Here is a 22,636-nt window from a genome sequence, read left to right on the forward strand (position 1 = left end):
AAATAGTGTGGAGTACATTACTGTGAAGTATAAATATGCACAAATTCTTCTGGTGTCAATGGGAGATTCACGCCTTAAAAGACTCTGAGGTATTTAATGGTGTCTTTGGTTGCCTGGTTATTGCTTTGTGTCTGCATTTGTGTAAACAACAGCAAAATATGTTCTTGAACTGGACAAGGAAAAAAAAGACAACTGATGTTCATGCGGTACTTCAACAGTATCATTAATCATTAATTAATGGACTATCATTAATATTTCTTTGGACTATTAATCTTTCTGGACTATCATTAATATTTCTTTGTGTGAGTGCATTACTATGTAAAGAGCAATTTTGATTTTGATTTTTAGGTGGAAGAAACAGGGTGAGCTGAGGGTTTGTTTTTGTTTTTTTACGGCCGTACTACTGCACCTTTTGAAATGTAATCTATTATACTATAAAAAGAAAATGAAGCCCCTGACTGGCATCAAAGTCTATTTCTTAGAGTGTAACCAAAATATTGAACTGATCTTACAACTTGAGCAGCCATATGTCTGAAAAACAAATCCACAGGAATGAATTTCAAGAGCAAATGCCTTTTGAGCTAGCTGAAGTCTTCCATCCCATGAGAGTAATTACTTGAAAAATCTGTGTCAGTGTAATCCTTGAAAGGGCTTCCTTATGAAGACAGGGCTGGGACAGGAGTTGCACAGCAATGCATTGCATTCACTATTACTAATCTTTTCATCTTCCGCTCTCAATGCTGCATTTTTGGAATTCTCTACATACTTAATGCAAATTAACTGTGGGCATACAAATCAAGCTCAATGTATTTTTGAACAAACTTTTCAGGGAAACATCACCATGAGTGGACTTCTGTTCTTTCACAATTTTTCATCTTATTAACTTAGCCACACATTATGAAATCAAGACACATAAGCAGTAATTAAAATGTTAATTTAAAAGAGTCAAATTTCAATATGCAGGGAATTTTTTTAAAAACAACAACAATGAAGGGTAGGTGCCACCACATACATGAGTCTTGTCTTTTGATACAATATTTTAATTTATTCTGTTGCTGGCATGAAAGTCAGTTGTGCTGCTCGGGTGGAGTGGTGGATTGGACTGGGACTTTGGTTCAAATGCCCACTCAGCCATGAAGCAGTTAAAAGGATCCAGTAGGTGATGTGAAAGACCTCTCCTCCAAACCCAGGAATGCCACTGCTACTCAGAGAAGACAACACTAGGTCAGTAAGACAAATTGTCTAACATGGCATAAAAGGGCTTTCTAAGGCACCAGCTCTCACCATGTAACATGCCTCACAAGGTTCTTGAAAGAATATAATGTGTTCAGAAAGACAGAATATCAGACTGTTGAACTTTTAAAAAATATTCACATACTGTTCTTACTTGGGGCTCCCACTGGTGTCCCATTCAGGAGCTTGACTAGGACTAGACCTGCTTGTCTTAAAACAAGGTGCCACCATTGATTTTTCTAAAGAACTGGGATGCTTCAAGTTATTTTCTAACAAAGAAAAACAAAGCAAGCTCCACTGTACATTACTAGTGTTGAGAAAGTTGTCTAAACCACTCAGCCTCTTGGGCTTGCCGATCCGAAGGTCGGCGGTTCAAATCCACGCAATTGGGGTGAGCTCCCATTGTTCAGTCCCAGCTCCTGCCAACCTAGCAGTTCGAAAGCACGCCAGTGCAAGTAGATAAATAGGTACCGCTCCAGCGGGAAGGTAAACAGCATTTCCGTGTGCTCTGGCACTTGTCAATGTTGCGCCAGAAGTGGTTTAGTCCTGCTGGCCATATGACCCAGAAAGCTGTCTGTGGACAAACACTGGCTCCCTCAGCCTGAAAAGCAAGATGATTGCTGCAACCCCATAGTTGCCTTTGAGTGGACTTAACTGTCCAGGGGTTCTTTACCCTTTTTTACATTGAGAAGGGCTTCTGGCAACTTTAAGAGAAAACAAACTCTTCACTTTTTAATGGAAGCATTTCAGGGCAGCCATAAACCAAAAATGGGCATAACGTGGCCAAAGCTGAGTTCCACCAAAGGGCTTAGAAAGGCTTAGTTTTTGCCTGTTACAATTTCTAGCAAACATCCCAATAAATTGAAGATATTAACATTTTATGTTTGCATACCCATCAATCACCATTCTATGACATTACAGAATATTCTGCTTGATACCAATTACATTCTGCTTCTATATTTTGATCTTCCCTAATCTTATTGTTGTAATAACAGAAGTGCAACAATAAAAGAAGACAAGAGTTTGACAGTATTTTGAAAGTGACAGCTAGCTATCGAAATTGCTAGCTAAATGCAATCTAATCAAATGGAAAATGATATATCCTATTGTAATGGACCTCCCGAGGAGCAATAATGATAATAATAATAATAGAAACGGAGCATTTCTTTCAAACCACATACAAGATTTGGTTGGTAGATGAGAATGAAAAGGAAATAAAAAAAAAAAAGAATTGTACATGATTTATGTTCCCCAAAAGATCTGTGCACTTCTCCTAATAGAACCAACTCTGCTTTAAAGAGGGAGTCCATGGGTCATAGCAAGCCTCTAGCAGAATCACAGAATCAGAGTTGGAAGGGAACCCAAAGGTCATCTAGTCCAACTCCCCTGCAATGCAGGAATCCTGCCGACAGCCATCCCTTGGGGGGCTTGAACCACCAAACTTCTGGTTAACAGCCAGATGGACTGGCCCATTGCGCAACAGAGAGCACCCAGTAAACCCACCAAATTTTAATCAAATGTTTCCCCATTTTGGTAAAAGGTTTTCCTATAGTTTCCTTATTAAAAAGTTCTCAAAAGCAATAGGAAATTGAACTATTCCATGTTTTAATGTCACATCTCTCTCAGAAGGCCTTGGCATACCTGACATCATCATCTTCTTCATCATCTATTATTTATACCCCACCCATCTGGCTCGGTTTCTCCAGCTGCTCTGGGTGGCTTCCAACTGAATATTAAAAACACAATACAGCATTAAATATTAAAAACTTCCCTAAACAGGGCTGTCGTCAGATGTCTTCTAAGAGCCAGATAGTTGTTTATTTCCTTGACATCTGCTGGGAGGGCGTTCCACAGGGCGGGCGCCACTACCGAGAAGGCCCTCTGCCTGGTTCCCTGTAACTTTGCTTCTCGCAGTGAGGGAACCGCCAGAAGGCCATCAGCGCTGGACCTCAGTGTCCGGGTAGAACAATGAGGGTGGAGACACTCTAATAACGGAGTCACCTTTATCCTAGACAGTGTCAACTTTATTATAGAAACTATAAGAAGTTCATTGGTTGTATTAAAAAGTACACCTCCCATTACCCAGATCACTGTCAGGAGCATGGGTAGGGAAACTATGGCCCAGGGGCCAAATCCGGCCCAATCGCCTTCTAAATCTGGCCCGTGGACGGTCCAGGAATCAGCGTGTTTTTACATGAGTAGAATGTGTCCTTTCATTTAAAATGCACCTCTGGGTTATTTGTGGGGCCTGCCTGGTGTTTTTACATGAGTAGAATGTGTGCTTTTATTTAAAATGCATCTCTGGGTTATTTGTGGGGCAAAGGAATTCATTCTCTCCCCCCCCCCAATATAGTCTGCCCCCCCAAGGTATGAGTGACAGCCCCCTGCTGACCACTGGTCTGGAGAGTAAAATGGACTGCAAAATATAGACATTTTTCATTCCTGCTTTAAAAGAAGAAAAATTGAAAAAATGACATTCACTGATAAAAGTCCTGTTATCTGTCCTTCTCTCGCTTCTTGCAAAGGGTGCACCAAGGTGGTCAGATTCATAATTCCCCCTTTAGTGTGGGACTATTTTTGAAGCTATTTTTGAAACAGTTCAAACCATAGCCAAACCAGATTTTCTTGTCATTTATACTTCTATGGATGTTTTCTGGTTTCCCTTGGTTGAGTCCCAGGACACAAGGCATAACAATTGTTAGGGGGAAGGAAGCGACTTCATCTGGCCATTTCTCTTTGTCCCCTTTCCTGGATGGAAACTTCGCCCCCCCCCACCCTGCTGTGTTGCTTGTATTTTAATTGCTGGGATTTTTTAAAATGCAGGGTAGCATTCAAAACGGGAATCCCCCCATCTGCTATTTTAAATCCATTTAATCACCTCAAGATTCCAAAATCTCATTCCAATACAAGTGCAGACTAGGCAAGGACTTTCATCAGGAAACTCACTGTTGGAATAGAATAGTATTGCTTGCACACACCAGTGCTTGCAAAACTCTCATCTACACTGTACAAAGGATGTTAATTCTGTATGTATAAAGCATACAAGTTGGCTCCAGCCTTCGGGTTCAATAATTTGCCAGACATTGCTGCAACTGTGTGTTTCTGTGCATTCTGTTAAGAAGCTTTTATAATTAGAATAGGAACTACCTACATTTCAGAAGGGTCTTTTGTCCCTATCACTCAATCCAACATTATTAAAAACTTTGCTAATTCCCACACACTTCAAAAGGAAACATGATTTAAAGCATCTAAAGCATCGTTCAAGTACCCACTTATTCCCATAAATTTGGAAATGATTTGAAGATCTTGTGCAGGGCTCATTTTAAAAATGGCAAGCTGATTGTGCACAAGAAGAAATACAGCCCATAATACAAGAAGAATTAGTGAGATACCGTAAATAACATCTGTGCACTTACTGTATATCATCTTGGTGACAGAAGGTATTGCTACGCAGACTGATCAGCCGTTGCCGATGAAGCACAGCCAATTATTTTGATAGGTTCACATGACAAATTGCTGTTATTAGTCAACATTAGAGTGTTTCATGGAGTTCTGCAGGGCAGAAATTAACCTGAAATGGCACATTATTTTATATGCTAAAACATCCCTACAAAAATTAAATGGTGGGATGACGCAGATATTTATTTACAGCGAAGCCTATCCATTCAGTTTCTGAGCCATGTTTTTCTTCCTCACTGCCAACTTTCATCCCAAAATTTGACAGTGAGGCTGCATTAGTCTTTCTATTCTTCTAATTACTTAAAAGTGAACAAAGTTTCAAGAATTAAGAACTACCTGACAATTTCATGTTGTCCTTTGGAGAAGATATCACACTGCCCCTTCAGCAAATTGTACTTGTTTTGACATCATATGTGGAACGGATGCGGCTTGGCTTATGACAACCATTGGTTTTTTAATCAAACCATTATAAATATTTATTATTTATTTATCATTTGTATCATAGCATATATGGGGGGGGAAGCATCTGTTTCACTCTCACAAGATGTGGTTGCCAACCCTTACGAGTATAACCACAGAAAAAATCACAGACCACCACCCCCTTGATAATTGTTGCAATTTTAGGTTCCATTAATTGAGAAGCCACTATGACAAAACACTATTATGAACTTGGTAACACTTTTAAACAAATTCGCAAATGTGCCAGAATCAAAGAAGGCAGCACAAATCATTTATTTTCCCAATGTACCTGCCAATCAATAACCCAATGAATTAATTCCAAAAGGAATTAAGCAGAACTGTATTTATTCATAAATATAAATCCACTGAATTCCCCAATGCACTCACCAATCAACAATTAATTGATTTAAAAGATATGAAATTAGAATTTATAATTATTAATTAATTCATTTCCCCAATATACCCAATGATCAGAAACTCAGCTTGATCAATCATATAGAAGTAAATGCAAATTTATTTCAAAGTGATGAAGTAGTACCCAAAAGAACTAATAGAAAAGCTCTAACTGCTACCAACCTAAGCATATAATCAGGACTATCAATTCTATACTTCAGTGAGATCCCTAAACTCTGTAAATATCATACATAAACCTGCAACAAACACCACAGCAAGCAGGCAAGACCTGTGACATGCCCTTCTGAAGAGTTTATGATGTCTTACTAAGAATTCCTTGTCTGTGATGCCTGGAAGTTAGACTTAGCTGTGTTTAACAAAGGAATTGTGTGCTTTACCAGCCTGCCTTGGGAAGCATCCACAACACAAAAGGCTGTGCTTCTGTACTGATCATTTTCTCCAATAGCCCAAAGAAACAAAAAGCCATGAAAGAACAGCCCTCTGGATCCAGCTGAGACACAATTAATGTGATTCTGTTTTATTTACATTTATTATTTGCATTCTTTTTTGTAAGCCAGTGGGCATGAGCAGCAGACGGCCCGAAAGGTCTGCGCCCAAAATAACCTAAACCAGGGAAAAGTCAGCAATTCCCTCACAAGAATCCCCAATAATGCCAAAACTAAGAAACCTGAATGCAGTCGGTAAAGAAGGGCATAATACAAACATTGTAAATAAATAAAAGCCACCTTGAGTCCTGTTATCTAGATTTATTTATATAAAGAAATATATAAAGAAATAAAAAGTTAAATGCATACATCACGTATTGTCATCATCTCTTGCAACTGGAGCACATCTGGATGACCCATACCTGGTCCCTTTAATCCTAAATTTCTACAATTTTGCGCAGGCAGGGGAGATTTAGCCCTTGCTTGCACATTTCCCTAACAGCAGTTGTGGTCTGGGTGCCCTTGCATTAGGTGGCCACCTGGTGATCTGAGCCAAGTCGGATGCTCTGGATTTAATGAAGTGGTCCGTCTTCCTTCCCTTGACTCTGATACTCCTACACATTTCCCTCATTTACCACCCACTTTGTCTCCTTTGAATTCTGAGCTATTTGCTCATTTTAACTGTGCCTTTAATCTTCACTTTTTGCTAATCCCTGCTCCTCTTGCAATTTTTTTTTCTCTTTTCTTTTTAAAAGTCTCACCCACAATTTCCTGGTTTGAATAACAAGTCCCTTTAATTTTCGTTTTTTAAAATCAAAGACTGAAGCAGTAGAATTCTTCAAAATAATAGATCTAATACGACACATCCTAGCTTATGTTACCATACTACTCCAATTTTAACAACAATTATCTACGAGGTTGTCGTTTTTTGTTTGCAGCTGCAGCCATAGCTGGAGACAGCACAGTAAGGCATCAGCAATCAGCAACAAAGGATTCACTAAAAAAATTATCCTGTGTATGCCAAAATGCAGTGAATGGGAGCTGTGCGAGAGCAATACTGCCCTGAGGTGTCCTGGTTCATTTCAACAGGAAAACACACTCTGGGTGTACTTGCACCAGCCCTTTTTGTCAGTTTTCATTACGTTAATTTCCTCACTGACACCCCAGAGGACAGGATCACACTTCAAAACGACCTTGACAGATTAGAGAACTGGGCCAAAACAAACAAGATGAATTTTAACAGGGAGAAATGTAAAGTATTGCACTTGGGCAAAAAAAATGAGAGGCACAAATACAAGATGGGTGACACCTGGCTTGAGAGCAGTACATGTGAAAAGGATCTAGGAGTCTTGGTTGACCACAAACTTGACATGAGCCAACAGTGTGACGCGGCAGCTAAAAAAGCCAATGCAATTCTGGGCTGCATCAATAGGAGTATAGCATCTAGATCAAGGGAAGTAATAGTGCCACTGTATTCTGCTCTGGTCAGGCCTCACCTGGAGTACTGTGTCCAGTTCTGGGCACCACAGTTCAAGAAGGACACTGACAAACTGGAACGTGTCCAGAGGAGGGCAACCAAAATGGTCAAAGGCCTGAAAACGATGCCTTATGAGGAACGGCTAAGGGAGCTGGGCATGTTTAGCCTGGAGAAGAGGAGGTTAAGGGGTGATATGATAGCCATGTTCAAATATATAAAAGGATGTCACATAGAGGAGGGAGAAAGGTTGTTTTCTGCTGCTCAAGAGAAGCGGACATGGAGCAATGGATTCAAACTACAAGAAAGAAGATTCCACCTAAACATTAGGAAGAACTTCCTGACAGTAAGAGCTGTTTGACAGTGGAATTTGCTGCCAAGGAGTGTGGTGGAGTCTCCTTCTTTGGAGGTCTTTAAGTAGAGGCTTGACAACCATATGTCAGGAGTGCTCTGATGGTGTTTCCTGCTTGGCAGGGGGTTGGACTCAATGGCCCTTGTGGTCTCTTCCAACTCTATGATTCTATTATTTTTTCTGTATTGCTTTTTGCACATCTGCAGCACCTCCGTGTGCAAAGATCCATATACAGACTTGTGTCGTCTTGGACGGGTATAACCTGCCCCACCATCCATAAAAACTCACTGACGAGGATTGGTCATGATGAAAATCAAAATGTAAGAAAATGTTAAGGAGAACAGACTCCCTCGAGAGGTGGTGGTCTCTCCTTCCTTGCAGGCTTTTAAGCAGATGTTGGATGGCCACCTACCATGTTGTGGATTCCTGCATTGCAGGGAGTTGGACTAGAGAACCCTTGGATACCTTTTATCTCTACAAGTCTATGATTCTATGAAATACGTAAAATATTAAATATACATCTAAACACTTTGTGGTTTTTAACTACAATCAAGTGGCGTATACATTTTACGGAAACAAACAAACAAACCTTTGCATCTTAAAGCATGAAGGCATATCTCCTGGGAAGGAAGGTCAAACTCTGACTCACAAGCAAACAGATGTTCAGACATGAAAATAATGTGCGCAACTTAAATATTTCCAATAGACAGGTACATTAAAATAAAATAAAGAACAAACCCATATACAGTGGAAGCTCGGTTGTCGAACGTAGGGTTGCCACGACATGGCGGGGATTCAGACGTCCAGGCGGAAAATAGCTTAAATGGCCAGGAAAATCCGGATTGTGTTTGGATTTTCACTTTTTAAAATATGGCAACCCTACTAACAATCCACCAGATAAATACTGCAAATATTTCTTGAGTAAAAAACCAGACCACAAATAACTTTAGAACCTCATCAGCTCATGGGCTTGTGTTTTCGATTTTTCTAGGGCTGCCTATAAACACCACAATGAAATGAGAGGTAAAAGTGAACAGGAACATGGTCTTATGTTCACACCCAAATTTGGGGATTGCTTTTGGAAGATGCTTCTGCTGTTGCTGTTGTTGCAGGTATCTTTTCCTTTGCAGCCTCTTCACTATATTCTTATTTCAAAATGAATCATATCTGCACTGCATATTGTAGCTATTAACTGTTACAGTAATGAAACTAGTAATATCTGTTAACATTAGTGGAGCCAAGGAGGCAAATTAACTATGAACCCCATAATTTGGAATCTCCTCCAAGCCTGTGCCAAAGTTTTGCAGTTGTTTTGTAGTATTTTGCAGCAAAAACTTCGTGTTTTGCAGCACCCCACCAACTGAGCAACTGCTATGACCCCAATTCACACTGTCTGATTCACTCAACAACAGTGCCAAAGTGTGTCAACTGTTTTCCAGTGCAAAACTGCAAAACAGCTGCAAAACTGTTGCCAGATTTTGGCACTGTTTTGGAGGGGATCCCAGATTTTGGGGTTCACGGACTAACATGAGGATAAATTCTACAGTCAGACAGGCTCCTTCCAGGAGCAACTTTACTGGATTTAGACTACAGTGGGAATGTAGTTTTTGTGAGAGTATGGTTCTGGGGGTCCATGTGCAAATGCAAAATTGTGCAAAGTCAGGAACCCCCAGAAATGCCCCCCAAGGTGGAGGGCTGCTTACCAGGGTCTTGGAAAGAGGCATGAGGGCTCTGGGATGCTGCTAGAGGAGCCCTTGTGTCACCTTCCCAAAGCCCAGTTGAGCAAGGAAAACCAGGTGGGTGCAAGGGTGTAGTAAATAAACAGAGAGCAGGGAAGGGTGGGTTTCCCCAGCTCCCCCTTTATTTATTTATTGCCCTCCACATGCACACACTCAAAGCTGTGATCATGTAAGCAAAAGTTACAGGTTTACTGTACTAGCATTATAGAAAAGCAAAGAATTTTCTTCTAAAGCAGCAGCCTGTATAGAGATGTAACAATGGAATCCTATGCACATTGACTCAGAAGTAATTCCTATTGAGTTTAATGAAATTTACTCCCAGAAAGGTGTGTACAGGACAGCAACCTCAAACCACTGTATCTGCCTTTGCACTTACAAAGCTCCACTGAGTTCAATGGGGAAAGACTGCCATCAATGGAAAAACTGTAAGTTACTTGTTTGTGGAATGAAAGGTCCAACTGAGAACAGGTTTATTTCATATCTTAATGAAGCTGAATCCATGCTTGGAATGATAAAATGGAGACAGGAGGCATCTATTGACATGCTACAATTCCCAGTAGCAACTAAATGGTAGCTCAATGAAAGGTGATTTTCACAAGCTCAAAGGTAAATCTAGAACTGTAGAGTAAGGTCTACTGGAACAATCAGCATTATTTCTGAAAATGCCATTGGGTTTAACTCTTCTATGTATTTTTATGCTGAAAACAATGACTTTTCTATGTACATGTATGCTTAGAAATAATATATTATACATCAACATTTCCTGCTGATGTGATGAATTAAGTACTTTTGTGACTGGAAATTTGTTTCCCCCCTCTAATGAGTAGGCTTAGTTCTCACAACCATGAGGTGAAGGGTAAATTTGTTTGGTGACAGCATATCTCTTTGCAGGAAGAAGAGTTTGGGTTACATGACTGGATGCTGCTCCATAAAAAAATCAAGAATTCTGAGAACCCTTTGCTGTGACATCTGTTCTTCCATGTGCAGTGTGTGTGTGTGGCACACACACACACACACAAACTTTTAATATGGAGAAGCATTCAGTCATGTAATTACCTGCTGTTTCTAGTTGTATAATCAAGGGAAAGTTTTACAACTGTTTACTATTGCAACTTAGCTTCTGTTTGTGCAGATCAGGCACAGCTTGAGGCAAAAGAGGCCAAAAGGATTAACTATATACACTGGGCATTTCTAAGCATGTTTACTCAAAAGGAACTCCCACTGTGTTCAACAGGCCTTACTCACAGGTAAGCATACACAGGATTGCAGCTTCAACCAAGTTTCTTTTGCACAGAGAGCTTTCATGCTGCATGTCTTCTTTTAAAAATACATTTTCCCCTGTCAGTTTGAGATACAGGATGTACAGAAAAAGTTGAAATGCATTAGAATGAAAGCAAATTAGATACATGAAGTGCTTTAACCAGTGACAGCCTAATCTGAAAAGGGAAACTGAATGGAATTAGTTCATGACTAGCCTCTTCAAATACAAAAAGACAGCCATGCAAGGTGCTCAAGACCTGGGATGCAAATTGGTTTGTTCCGTGGAGTTGAGTGAAAACTAGTTAAATTTCAGGCAGCCAGGGTTGGTCCCAAAGAGCAGAATATTTCAGAACTCATATTCAAAAAAGCACTCAATGAGTGATTTTTGGCTATGTGCTAGTAATTACAACAGTGTTCATGAAGAAGTGCGCATGCACACAAAAGCTTATACCAAGAACAAACTTAAGTTGGTCTCTATATATTTCAACAGTGTTCAGTTTGTGTTGATTAATGTGTAAGTATCCAATTTACATCAGCTTGCTACAGAAATATTATCTGAACACCTTGCAAGACCCAAACCAGTTTTTGATGATCAGGGAAACTGTATTTTCTCATTTAGGAACAGGCAAGGAGAGTGCTGTCACACACAGGTCTTCCTTGCAAGCTTCTGACAGGCATCCGACAGGATGCTGTGAAAACAGGATGCTGCTAGATAGGCTCTTTGGTCTGATCCAGCCAGGCAGTGGAATAGCTAGGGCTTTTGCCACCCAGGACGGTCACTGATTTTGCTGCCAATACTGTATGCATTTAAGTAGATAGAGATGTTTACATTTGGTCAGATAGATATTCATTGGGAGGTTTAAAAATGTAGTGTATTAAATGAGATGGTGTTTTACTAGAAAGCACCTATAAACTGTCAGGAAGCATTGTTTCCCAAAGTTTCATTCCCAAAGATTCTGAGGCCCCTGAAAAGGAAAACTAGGGTTGCAAATCTTTCATGGGCCACTTACCCACAGGGTGATTGGGGTGGAGAGGAAATGGAGAAATGGCACAGGCGTAAGAGCTAGGAAGACATACCCAATGCAGAAATGGGGAAAACCTTTAGAAGTTTTAAAATGAGGAAGGATTTACATACAGTTGGAGGCAGGCTGACATAAAAACCAAACTTTTGAGAACTTGAGAAGTTTGTGCATTTTCTAAAAGACAGAATGAAATGTCATGTTTGAAGCTGAATAGAAATTTTACTTCACCCTGAAAACCCCAATCTCAAATCTTAATGGCAATATATAAACACTGAAAATGAGTAACTCAGTTTTATTCAAAATAAAAAAATTCCTTCCAGTAGCACCTTAAAGACCAACTAAGTTAGTTCTTGGTATGAGCTTTCGTGTGCATGCACACTTCTTCAGATACACAGTTTTATTCGCTGTTGCAGTACAAGCACACAAGACAGTAAACCCCACAACAAGCAAATGTAGCCGAACTGTGGCCTCTGGTCCTCTTGGCTTCTGGACCAGCTCTTCATCTGCTTTCACATATTTTTTGTGGTATGTTTTGAGTGGTTTTGTCAGATGGTTTTCAAGGATTTTCGGATATGGCTCCCAACTCCAGTTCGCACAGACCATCCAATACTGGAACAGTCACACCAGAGGCTAATGTACAAAATGTACAAAAATGTACTAATTTTTAGTACATTTAGTACAGGAGAAACTAATGTACTAATGTACAAAAACACTCTGGTTTCCAAGTGAATGAGGCATCCCTCTCTGCCAACACACTAGTGCTGTGAAAGGAGCGAGACAGCACTAAATCACACCAAGCAACTTGGAGTTTACTCTTTATTAGCAAAAACAGGACTCGCAGAGGAGTGTCAGGCCTAACGAGCACAAGCAACTCTTCTGAGGCAGGTCTTGCCCTCACGAAGCAGTTGCTGAGAAGGAAGGTCCCCACAGCTGCCCAAGTCCCCTCCTCGCCAAGGTTTTCCCTAAGCAATCTGAGACTGCACCTGCGTGAAGCTAACTTCCTCTCTGCCCCTTTCATTCCTCTCCAGGTTCTGCGAGACCAGGTGGGGAGAGGAGCTCGCTGTACCTGTGACTCTTCACCTGCCAGACTCCTCTTGCCCTCGGCCTTCCTCCTCTCCTGGCTCAGCTTCAGCCCCTCCTTCTGGACTTCTCTCTGTCACAGGCTCTTCTAGCTCACCAGGCCACCTCCTGCTTCTGGCACCTCCTTCTCCCAGTCTTCTCCCTCATCCCACCACCAGGCCCTGGACTCTGAGCCTTCTTCCCTTGGGAGTTCCCCAGATGATTCCTCCCACCATTCCTCTGCGTCCACCCAGTCTGTGACATGCTGTAAGCTTAGCCCCCATCCTGTGGGGTGCTTCTGTCATGCAGGAGAAACAGTTATACAGTTAAGTTTACTTCAGGTTGCGCCTTTTCAGGTTGCGTCCCGTGGCGACCCAGAAGTACCAGAAAGGGTTACTTCCGGATTTTGCCACTCACACACACACAGACACGCAAAAGGACATCATGAGCATGTGCAGACACGGTGAATCGCGACCCGCGGGTTGCATTCTTTTCAGGTTGTGAAGGGGCCTCCGGAACGGATCCCGTTTGCAACCAGAGGTACCACTGTATAACCATTTATGTAAGCATCTGCTTTTAGCCCATTTGTAGCAACAGGAGGAGCTGACATTACAAAATGTGAATGCTACACTTTTAAAGATCCTCTCATCCTGTTTTCTTATTCTACTACTTTGAATTCAGTTGGAACAGCTGCTCTGGAAGATTTTTGTATGTAAAATGAAGTTACCTTTAGTTCCAACTGCAGAAACAAATGCCTGCTTCTTTTCTTTCTTTTTTGGATAGTTAGATAACTATATAAAATGGGGGAAAGTATTTAAATTACATTCTTGTGCACTGGAAGATTATAATATTTGATGGACAGGGAACTATATTGTTATTTATTCTACTGAATTCTATTTTTGTCTTCCTTCATGATGGAGAATTGCTTTAGGGGCCAAAGTGTACATGAGAAATATTGCAAGCTGAGAAATTTAATACACACATGTGAATAGATCTCAACATTGATACACTATCTAATAATATGTGAATTTGCTCCGAAGTGAATGAAATACCAATTCTTCATCAATACACTACAAAACATATTCATTAGCAATATCTAGATATCTAAAAAGAAAATGAAGGAACTAAAATAGGAATATACAAAACATTAGGTCCACAACAACAAAGAAGGTTTTATTGTAGGGGAGGGGGGAAGAAAGGTCTGGACAAAAATAATTTGTAAAAATGGTAAGCTTCAGTATATTATATTATGTGTTAAACTGTGGAATCAAATTCAAAATCCTGGCCAGGAATTATTCTGGGCACAAGCTATTTCGGGTGCTCCTCTGACCCCGAAGTGCAGCCCCGGAAGAGCAGGTGGCGGCAGGGGGTGTTGCCGCTTGCTGGATAAACGAGTCCCTCAGACCTTATCCGGCCCACGGGCCTTAGTTTGGGGACCCTTGTTCTAGCCTATTATAGCTACTTACAAACATGTATCTGGTCTCCTCATGTGTAAAGCAGCAGTGGGATGAGGGACTGTGAGAGATAAAGCTATAGTCCACTTTTAAGAGTTGAGAGCCTGGTGGGTACTGACTGAGAGCTGGCTGTGGAAGTTGGGGAGATATCTATCGCACTGATAATTACTTCTTGATTTCACCATGTCTTTGCCAGACAGCACTTATCAGTCCTTTGTGTGCTAAAGGGAAGGTGTGACTTCTCCCCTAAGGCTGAAAGGGAAACAAGTAATTAGAGGGTTTTGCTGCAGCATCATTTGCTGAGATCCATACATTCTCACTTTTTTGGCTTTAAAATCAGCAACTTTAAATGCTACATATAGCATTTCAACTTTTTATAAACATTTTGTTTCTGATGAAAATTTTGAAAGTTAAGTAATTACATCATTTTTTTAAAAAATAAAAAACTCTATCTATTTCTTAACCTGATGAAAATAGTTTATTGCATTTTGCTAAGTGTAGATATATTCATGGTGGGGTGTTACTTCTGGGTACTAGGAAATAATGGTCATTTTTAAAAACCCTAGCTAGAATCTGTGAAGCTCTGTCTTAATATGGTATTGACAGAAGTGCCTGGCATGCTCTGGTCCATGGGGTCGTGAAGAGTCGGACACGACTAAATGACTAAACAACAACAACAACAACAACAGGAAATTTAAAAAGAAAATGTTATAGGTGATATTTCCCTGTAAATTATAGCAAATTTGATTTATTAAATTGAAGGCCACCACAGACTTTCTTCAATATGTGAAAAGGCATGTTTCTGTTCCAGAAAAAACTCCATACTTCCACTGTACATTCCGTTGAAAGTCACTCAACAGTAATTAATATCCCATAAAACTTCATAGTTGAGCAGCTTTACACTCTCAGTCTGTTTCTTCACATAATAACCAGAAAAGATAAGCAGAAATCAAGAAAAATAAAGTGTACACCATTTGCCCTCTACACCATTTGCCAAATGATTGATACTCTGTCAAAGGACTAATAGTAGCTGCTATATAATCTTCATGTAAACTTGCTGACATTTGAATAAAAAGCAAGTTGACATAAAGATTCACTGAAAGCCTATTTCTACCGAGTATCTTTGGGGGCCTTCAAAAGAGAAAGATTAATGACAGAGCTATCTGTAGTGTTAATGTATTTATTAATGACACAGCAGGTTTGATACTTCTGGTGCCTATTCCCTTCAGACTGTAAACACAGTGAAAGTATCTTTGGAATATTACATTTTCCGGCAAGTTATCATGTTTTTATAAGTGAATTTACTTGGATTACACTGCAGTGACCTGTGCCACCTGTGCCATGTTTGTCATTCTGCTGGAAAACATGCAGCAGTACACTTGTAGCGAGTGCAAACTGGTTGTCTTGCTGGAAGAGAAGGCACAGAACTTGAGGCCCGCCTAGCCATACCTCCAGCTATAGGACAACATGCAGTTTCTCAACAGAGCTGAATGGACTGTGATGGTACAGCAACACAGGTTGGGTGCCCCTAGGGAGCAGGAAGATCACCCAGTGCAAGAGATGAAACGCCAGGAGGAATGTGACACACGGAAGTGGGACAGTCACAAACCACACTTTGTCTTTAGAGTTGCAAAGTTGCTTCCATGCTCTCACCTTGGACACAGATTCTGGTGTCCAGAAAAGCTAGGCAGCAGTTGCCAACCTCAAAATACACCAAGGTGGCTGTGAAAGGTACAGTGTGCAGAATTCCTGCCATGCCCCAGAAGTGAAAGAGACAGGAGGGGATGGACTTGGAGGAGTCTTTTTCCATTCTTGACCTAAGTCCTTCAATTCCTAGGCTACTGATGGTAGATGAGGATGTTGATAACCCACTTGCTACCTTCCATGGAGACATCAGAGAAATGGAATTCCAGTGTAGAGAAGGCAAGCTGAGAGGGACGAGTAGGAAGTACACAAACCATAAGGTTCCACCCCTTGTAACCTATTCTAATAATATTCAGATAAGCTCCAACAGACAGAAGGGGAAAACTCAAGAACAGCAGTAGCAGACCTTAGAACACTCCAAGCAGGCTTTGGAAGTGTACAGAACGATTCCTGCCACTCCACAGAGGAGGAGGAGATGTGTGGGGGACAGAGGCAGTAGTGTGAGGAGGAAACAGGATGTCCTGGGAGGTGTGCTATCTTCCAGGTGCAAAGATTCATGATGTGACTGAGAAGTTCCCAAGTCATAAAAAACCCACTGATCACTACCCCTTCCTTCTGACTCATGTCGGTACAAATAATACCAGGCTTCAAGGATTATGAGACTCTGGGCAGGGAGCTGAAGAGACTTGGGGCACAGGTAGTCTTTTCATCACTCCTTCCTGTTGAAAGTCGTGGTCCAGGAAGAGAGAGGAAAATACTGGAGGTAAACCACTGGCTGTGCAGGTGGTGTTTTCAGGAAGGGTTTGGCTTCTTGAATCAAGGTCTCCGCTTCAAGAGAGCTTTAAACTTCAGGGGGAGGGACAGAGGAACTCATGGTACTGGGGATAATAGCTTCATTGATGCACAGGAAACTGAGGTGGTGCTCCTGAAACCTGCTTTAGGGCAAGATATCACAAGAAGAAGGCAGCTGGAGGGAGTGACTCATGGTTTCAGTTGTCTCTACACAAATGCACAAAGTATGGGAAACAAGCAAAATGAATTGGAGCTTTTAGTACAGGTAGGCATTACCGAAACCTGGTAGGATAAGACTCATGAGTGGAATGTAGGAATTGAGGGGGATAACCTGTTCAAAAGGAATAGACCAAACAGGAAGAGAGAAGGAGCAGCATTATATGTAAAGAATGTCTACACTTGTGAAGAAATCCATGACCTGGAGCATGGAAAGCAGATTGAGGGAATATGGGTAAAAAGTGTAGGAGAGAGAAACAACAGTGACCCTACTGTGGATGTCAGGATGACTGCCTGAAGACTGGATTATGACTTCAAAAAGCAGATTACCAAACATTCAAAAAGGAGAGATATAGTAGTCATGGGAGACTTCAACATCCCAATTTCTCAGCGGTTCTCAATCTGTAGGTCCCCAGATGTTGTTGGACTATAACTCCCATCATCCCTAAACTCTGACCTTGCTAGCTAGGGGTGATGGGAGTTGTAGTTCAACAACATCTGGGGACCTACAGGCTGAGAAAGGCTGCAATATCTGTTGGAACTCCAACTCTGCCAAGAGTCTGGTTTGTTTCTGGGGGGAGAGGGCGACTGCAGAGGCTTCTGTTTTGACCTGTAGAGCCCGAGATCCAGAACCCCCAGGTCAGGTAAGTGTGGGGTGGGGTGGAAATGGGAAGGGCTGGGCAAGGGGACCTGCTTGTTTGCCTGGGGCTCCGATGTGCCACCCCCAAGGTAGGTGCCACCGGGGGCGCCCCCCTGCCCCCGGCTACGCTACTGGGTTGGATGGCCATCTGCCATGGATGCTTCAGCAGAGTTTCCTACGTTGAGGGGGTTGCACCAGAAGGATGACCCCTGGGGTCCCTTTCAGATCTGTTTTTCTGCTTCAACAATATTTCATCATGTTCTTACCATTTTATGTAATTGTATTTTGTATATATTATAAAATTCTAAACAAACATGTTCTATTTACAAACAAAACATTTAAATAGCTACCTTTCTGCTGGTGGGGGGGGAGGGTGGGGGGCACAGGAAGGAAAGAAGGTGGGAAGGGGGCCACGGTCGCAAAAGGTTGGGAAACACTGCTTCAAGGGATGTTGGTCTGTCATCTGCAGTATGCTCACTGAGGAACGCTTGACCAGCGACAGGACTAGCTCAAGACATTTTGCTGCCTGAGGCGAAGGACAAGATGGTGCCCTCCCCTGGGGCACATACAGAAGCCAACAGGACTAGTAGTTGAATCTTATTCCAATACTGGTGAGAAGGACAGGCTCACATAGGGGCCACATGGCACTCATAGCTCTGGTCACTCCCAACACCTCAGCATCCTTCACTTGAGGCAGATGCCTAACTTTGCCTCATCGTAGGGCCGGCCCTGACTAGGGATGCTTCAGGAATTTGATACTGTGAATTCTAACACAAACTGATCTGCTCTGAGATTCTTACTTCCCAAACATTCCAACACAATTCTTGGATCAAAAAAAGGCCTATCAATATATGTTTTGAAGCATGTGTTTTGAGAGAAAATACATATTTAAGATGTGATTTTTGTAAGGTTTTTTTTTTTTTAAGTTCACAGATTAAGGAAAAGGATAGAATGGTGTTATGGATCACAAGAAAGTGATATATATCAGAAATACACTGATTTGCTTCTGCCTGAGACCCAGTAACCCAGGGTTCCTTATTTAGAACAGTTTGCTACAGGGGGAAGCATTTCCCAAGTGTGCCAGGCGATAGAGCAGCAAAATGAGTGTTAAAGATGATTTCTAGGAAATTTTAATTTAAAAAAAACTTACCTTGACTGTATAATACTCCTTTACTTCAGGCATAATAGAATCAAAGTCCCCACTGATGTAATCAGGCAAAAAGCTGAAAAAGAAGTAATACTTAGTTAGATATTTTTTATTAACCTTCTCACACTTTATTTCTTGAATTTAAAAAAGAGAGTGTTGGGGGGGGGGGGAGAGGGATGCAAGACTGAAACAGTGGTGTCCTTTTCCAAAGTTAACATCAATAAAATGGATTGAAATTTCCAATCTTCCCTTCTAAGAAACTAATGTCTTGGACTACAATAATTTGTGGTTACTGGACTGAGATCAGCCCGACTGATGCACAGATATGTAACATTTATCCTTGAAGATACTAAATGAGTGAAAATTATAGCACGTATCACAATTCATTTCACAACTTTGGTACTTCTTCTGCTACAAAGTCACTCAGAATCTTATTAATGGGCTGATTTTCTGTCTCTTTTATAATTCATAGCATCTAGGCATGTTTGTGTATTCATCAGCAATGGTTAGGGAAAGAAAGAATCCATCCAGTTAGAGGAGACAGCTCTCCTATAATTCTACCATGGATGAGCAGCATAGTCTGCAGAGATTATTCTCCATGCTGGGTTTCCAGGGTTGCAAGAAACTACCGTAGATAAGAGTTCCCCCACATATGTATAGCACAGGAAGCATCACTGATTACATGAATATGAAAATCTAGAGTAGTATATTCCTATTTTCTCCCACCCCACACTGTGTACTTGCAGAAAGGTAGTTTTTCAACACGTTTTGGAAAATATTATTTTGTTGCCATGGAACATTTGGAATTGAAGTTGAATGTGTATTCTGGTGAATGTTAACCTGCAGTGACTTACATTTCTGCTCACAGAAAGGCTTACAGCTACCTAGAGATTGAAAGGCAGCAGTTATCCTGGAGACTGAAATGTAATGTATGAGCCCTTAATGCACTGCTGCCAAGTCCAGAAGCTGTGCCACGCTCAGCAAACAAAGCATGGATCTGCCGGTCTCAGTGGCTCCCACTACATGCACACCCAACCGCAATCTCAGATCCTGTTCTTGTAACACCAGGCCAGGGGCATTAAATCTGAACCTCACAATATTTTAATTCATTTTCACTTTTAATTTGTATACCACCTTTCTATATTGCTATTCACAAGGTGGTTTGCAAGCTGAAGGAATAACAAAATACACAACAAATATCACACATTTTAGAACAATCCAATCAAAAAAGTCATAATAAAAATATGACTTTAAAATAAACATATTATACCAAATAAAGTAATAGTCAATAATTGATTAGAATATAATAGGACATAATAAAATTACCTCTCAGAATAGCAAGTGAACTGAAATCCACTCTCAGCAATTACAATATTTACTAAACCAAACTATAATCAATAAAAATAACAGCAAGTCACAATACATAAAATTAGGGCTGCCATATGTCCAGAATTTCCCAGACATAGCTGGGATTCGGCCTTCGGAAACAGTGTCTGGGTGGAAATCACTGGAATGTCAGGGGAAATGTTGGGAGTGTAGATTTCGGCAATTTTTTTTTTAAGTGTCTCCAAACCAGTGGCTGTTCATCAGCGCCAGGTGCGGAGCACACTTGTCCAGCCCTCGCCACTGACGCTGCCAGGTGGGGGCTCACAGGTAGAGTGGGGCAGAGGGTGCTCTTCCCCCTCCCCAGCCCCTGCTACCAACGGGTGAGCACTGGTGCGCCGAGGAGTGGAGGGTGAAGAGACCCTCCGCACTCCCCAGCCCCTGCTGCTAATGGAAAAGAGCTTGCATGCAGGGCGGGGCATGGCCCATGTCCCCTCCCACCCCACGCCAGTGCTCCAAACCACCTTCATCTTTTTGCCTCCTTTTCGGAAATATAAAATGGGAAGAAGTGTGGAACCTCCTGCTTTAAACCAGGCAAGTCTTATTCTTCACTTCACTTCTTCAGAAGAGGGACTGCAAAGCCAGCCTGACTTGCTCGTTCCTCTGGAGAACTTTCCATGCAGAAGACACAGACCTTTGGCTGGGCTGGAATTTTAAGCTGGGAATATATGTTTCAATGCACAGTAGCTGACCAGGGATGGGGAACCTATGCCCCTCTCTGGGTGTTAAGACTACAACATAAGCATTGTAGTTTGTTCTTTTTAGCATTTTGTTGGCTTTTCCAGGCAACTAACACCATAATTTCAGGACAGGAAACTGGCAGAAATATTCTATGGCAAGACAGAACTTCCTAGCATAGTGTGTCCTCTTATTATTAAGTTCTGAAACTCCAAAAAACAGGATTTCAACATTGGTGTTAATGCTAAAGTAAGGTTTAAGATTAAGATCATCAAAATGCCCCATGTAGTAAGGAAATGCAAAAGTGAGCAATTCAGTAATTGCTCAGGGCTTTTTTTGGCACCTTAATTGTCCCAATTATGCCTCGATTCTTCACTTAATGGCGTATCTTTTCCATTAAGCTTTTCTTGCCATTGAATGAGATTCGAGATCTGACTGGAACATTGAAAAAGTAACAGACAGGATACTGTGGGGCTCCTATCATAGCTTTCAAAAGCAAGCATCATAAACATCTACAGTTCCCTTAAAAATCCTGAATAGCCCTATGCAACTGCTGATCATCCATGAGCCAACAGTTATCAAGGTTTTTTATGTTTCATTCTGTTGAAAGGGAATAATTTGTGTGCTCCCTTCCTAGCTACACGGTCTTTTATATATTAGTCATTCAAATAATATGCTATGTGTTTGAGCACTTTATTTGGTTTTCGTTTTCTTAATGACTCTCTGGACAAGAACTATTCAGAACAAGGAAAGGTTGGGTTACTATACGTTTTATTATGAACTATTTTAACTTTAAGCGCATCCCCTCCACATAACTATAACATATACCTATTACGCCTTAAAGAAGATTCCACCTAAACATTAGGAAGAACTTCCTGACAGTAAGAGCTGTTCGACAGTGGAATTTGCTGCCAAGGAGTGTGGTGGAGTCTCCTACTTTGGAGGTCTTTAAGCAGAGGCTTGACAACCATATGTCAGGAGTGCTCTGATGGTGTTTCCTGCTTGGCAGGGGGTTGGACTCGATGGCCCTTGTGGTCTCTTCCAACTCTATGATTCTATGATTCTATGATTCTATGAAAAGTTCCAGTGTGGCTATGGCTGGAAGACTGAAAATAGTCTGCACATCTGCAGTTAATGGTGTGCGGATCTGTGGAACCTGGCCTTTGAGATGTCAGGAGTGGAGTGAAACCTTACAGGTATTATGTTACTCTGCTTCTACTTCTTTCTTGATGCCAGTAATAAGTATCCCTAAAAGTTAACAAAACATCATGTTTGGGACTCATAAAGCCTATAAGCAAACAAAATCCTTCTTCAAGACCTGTGGGCATTTTATTCTGTTTTAAACCTTCAATGCCATATCTCCTGAATATATGTCATCTTTGCAGTAAACAACACAATAACTGTGCTGCTGGGGTATTTAATTTACTTTAATCACCTCACTTGGTATTCTATATCAGCTTATAAATTTTATGTATGCTGGCATGGCTTGTACAATCTATTTTCCTCCCAATTAGCAGTTACAATGATCCATGGCACAGTCTATAGAAAGTATCACGGAATACTGCAGTGAGTATGCGGAAACAGTTGAAAGCATGTGGCAAGTATTATGTACTTGATTCTGCATGACTCTGTTTCCTTGGCGTGGCAACTGCACTTACAGTCGGAAAACTGGGATAGTCACAGTACTGTTACTGTGCACATACAGTCAGTGCAGGGTGGTGGATAGAATCATAGAATTATAGAGTTGGAGGGGACCCAAGGGTCATCTAGTCCAACCCCCTGCAAT

The 22,636-nt window shown here is 41.3% G+C and overlaps 1 protein-coding gene across 9 annotated transcripts in view; it reads right to left on the reverse strand.

The window, feature by feature from the left end:
• Positions 1-22,636, reverse strand: part of TPK1 (thiamin pyrophosphokinase 1) — a 253,147-nt gene that overhangs the window by 113,997 nt on the left and 116,514 nt on the right. For all 9 annotated transcript variants that reach the window (XR_014517943.1, XR_014517944.1, XM_083468887.1 and 6 more), the window contains exon 5: positions 18,793-18,865. Coding sequence is in view for 7 of the 9 variants with exons in the window: in XM_083468887.1 (XP_083325013.1) it covers positions 18,793-18,865 (73 nt within the window). In the remaining 2 variants the exon portion in view is untranslated. The remainder of the gene's footprint in view (positions 1-18,792; positions 18,866-22,636) is intronic.

This window comes from Podarcis liolepis, assembly GCF_965112155.1.
Source record: "Podarcis liolepis genome assembly, chromosome: 12".
NCBI classification, from domain to species: domain Eukaryota; kingdom Metazoa; phylum Chordata; class Lepidosauria; order Squamata; family Lacertidae; genus Podarcis; species Podarcis liolepis.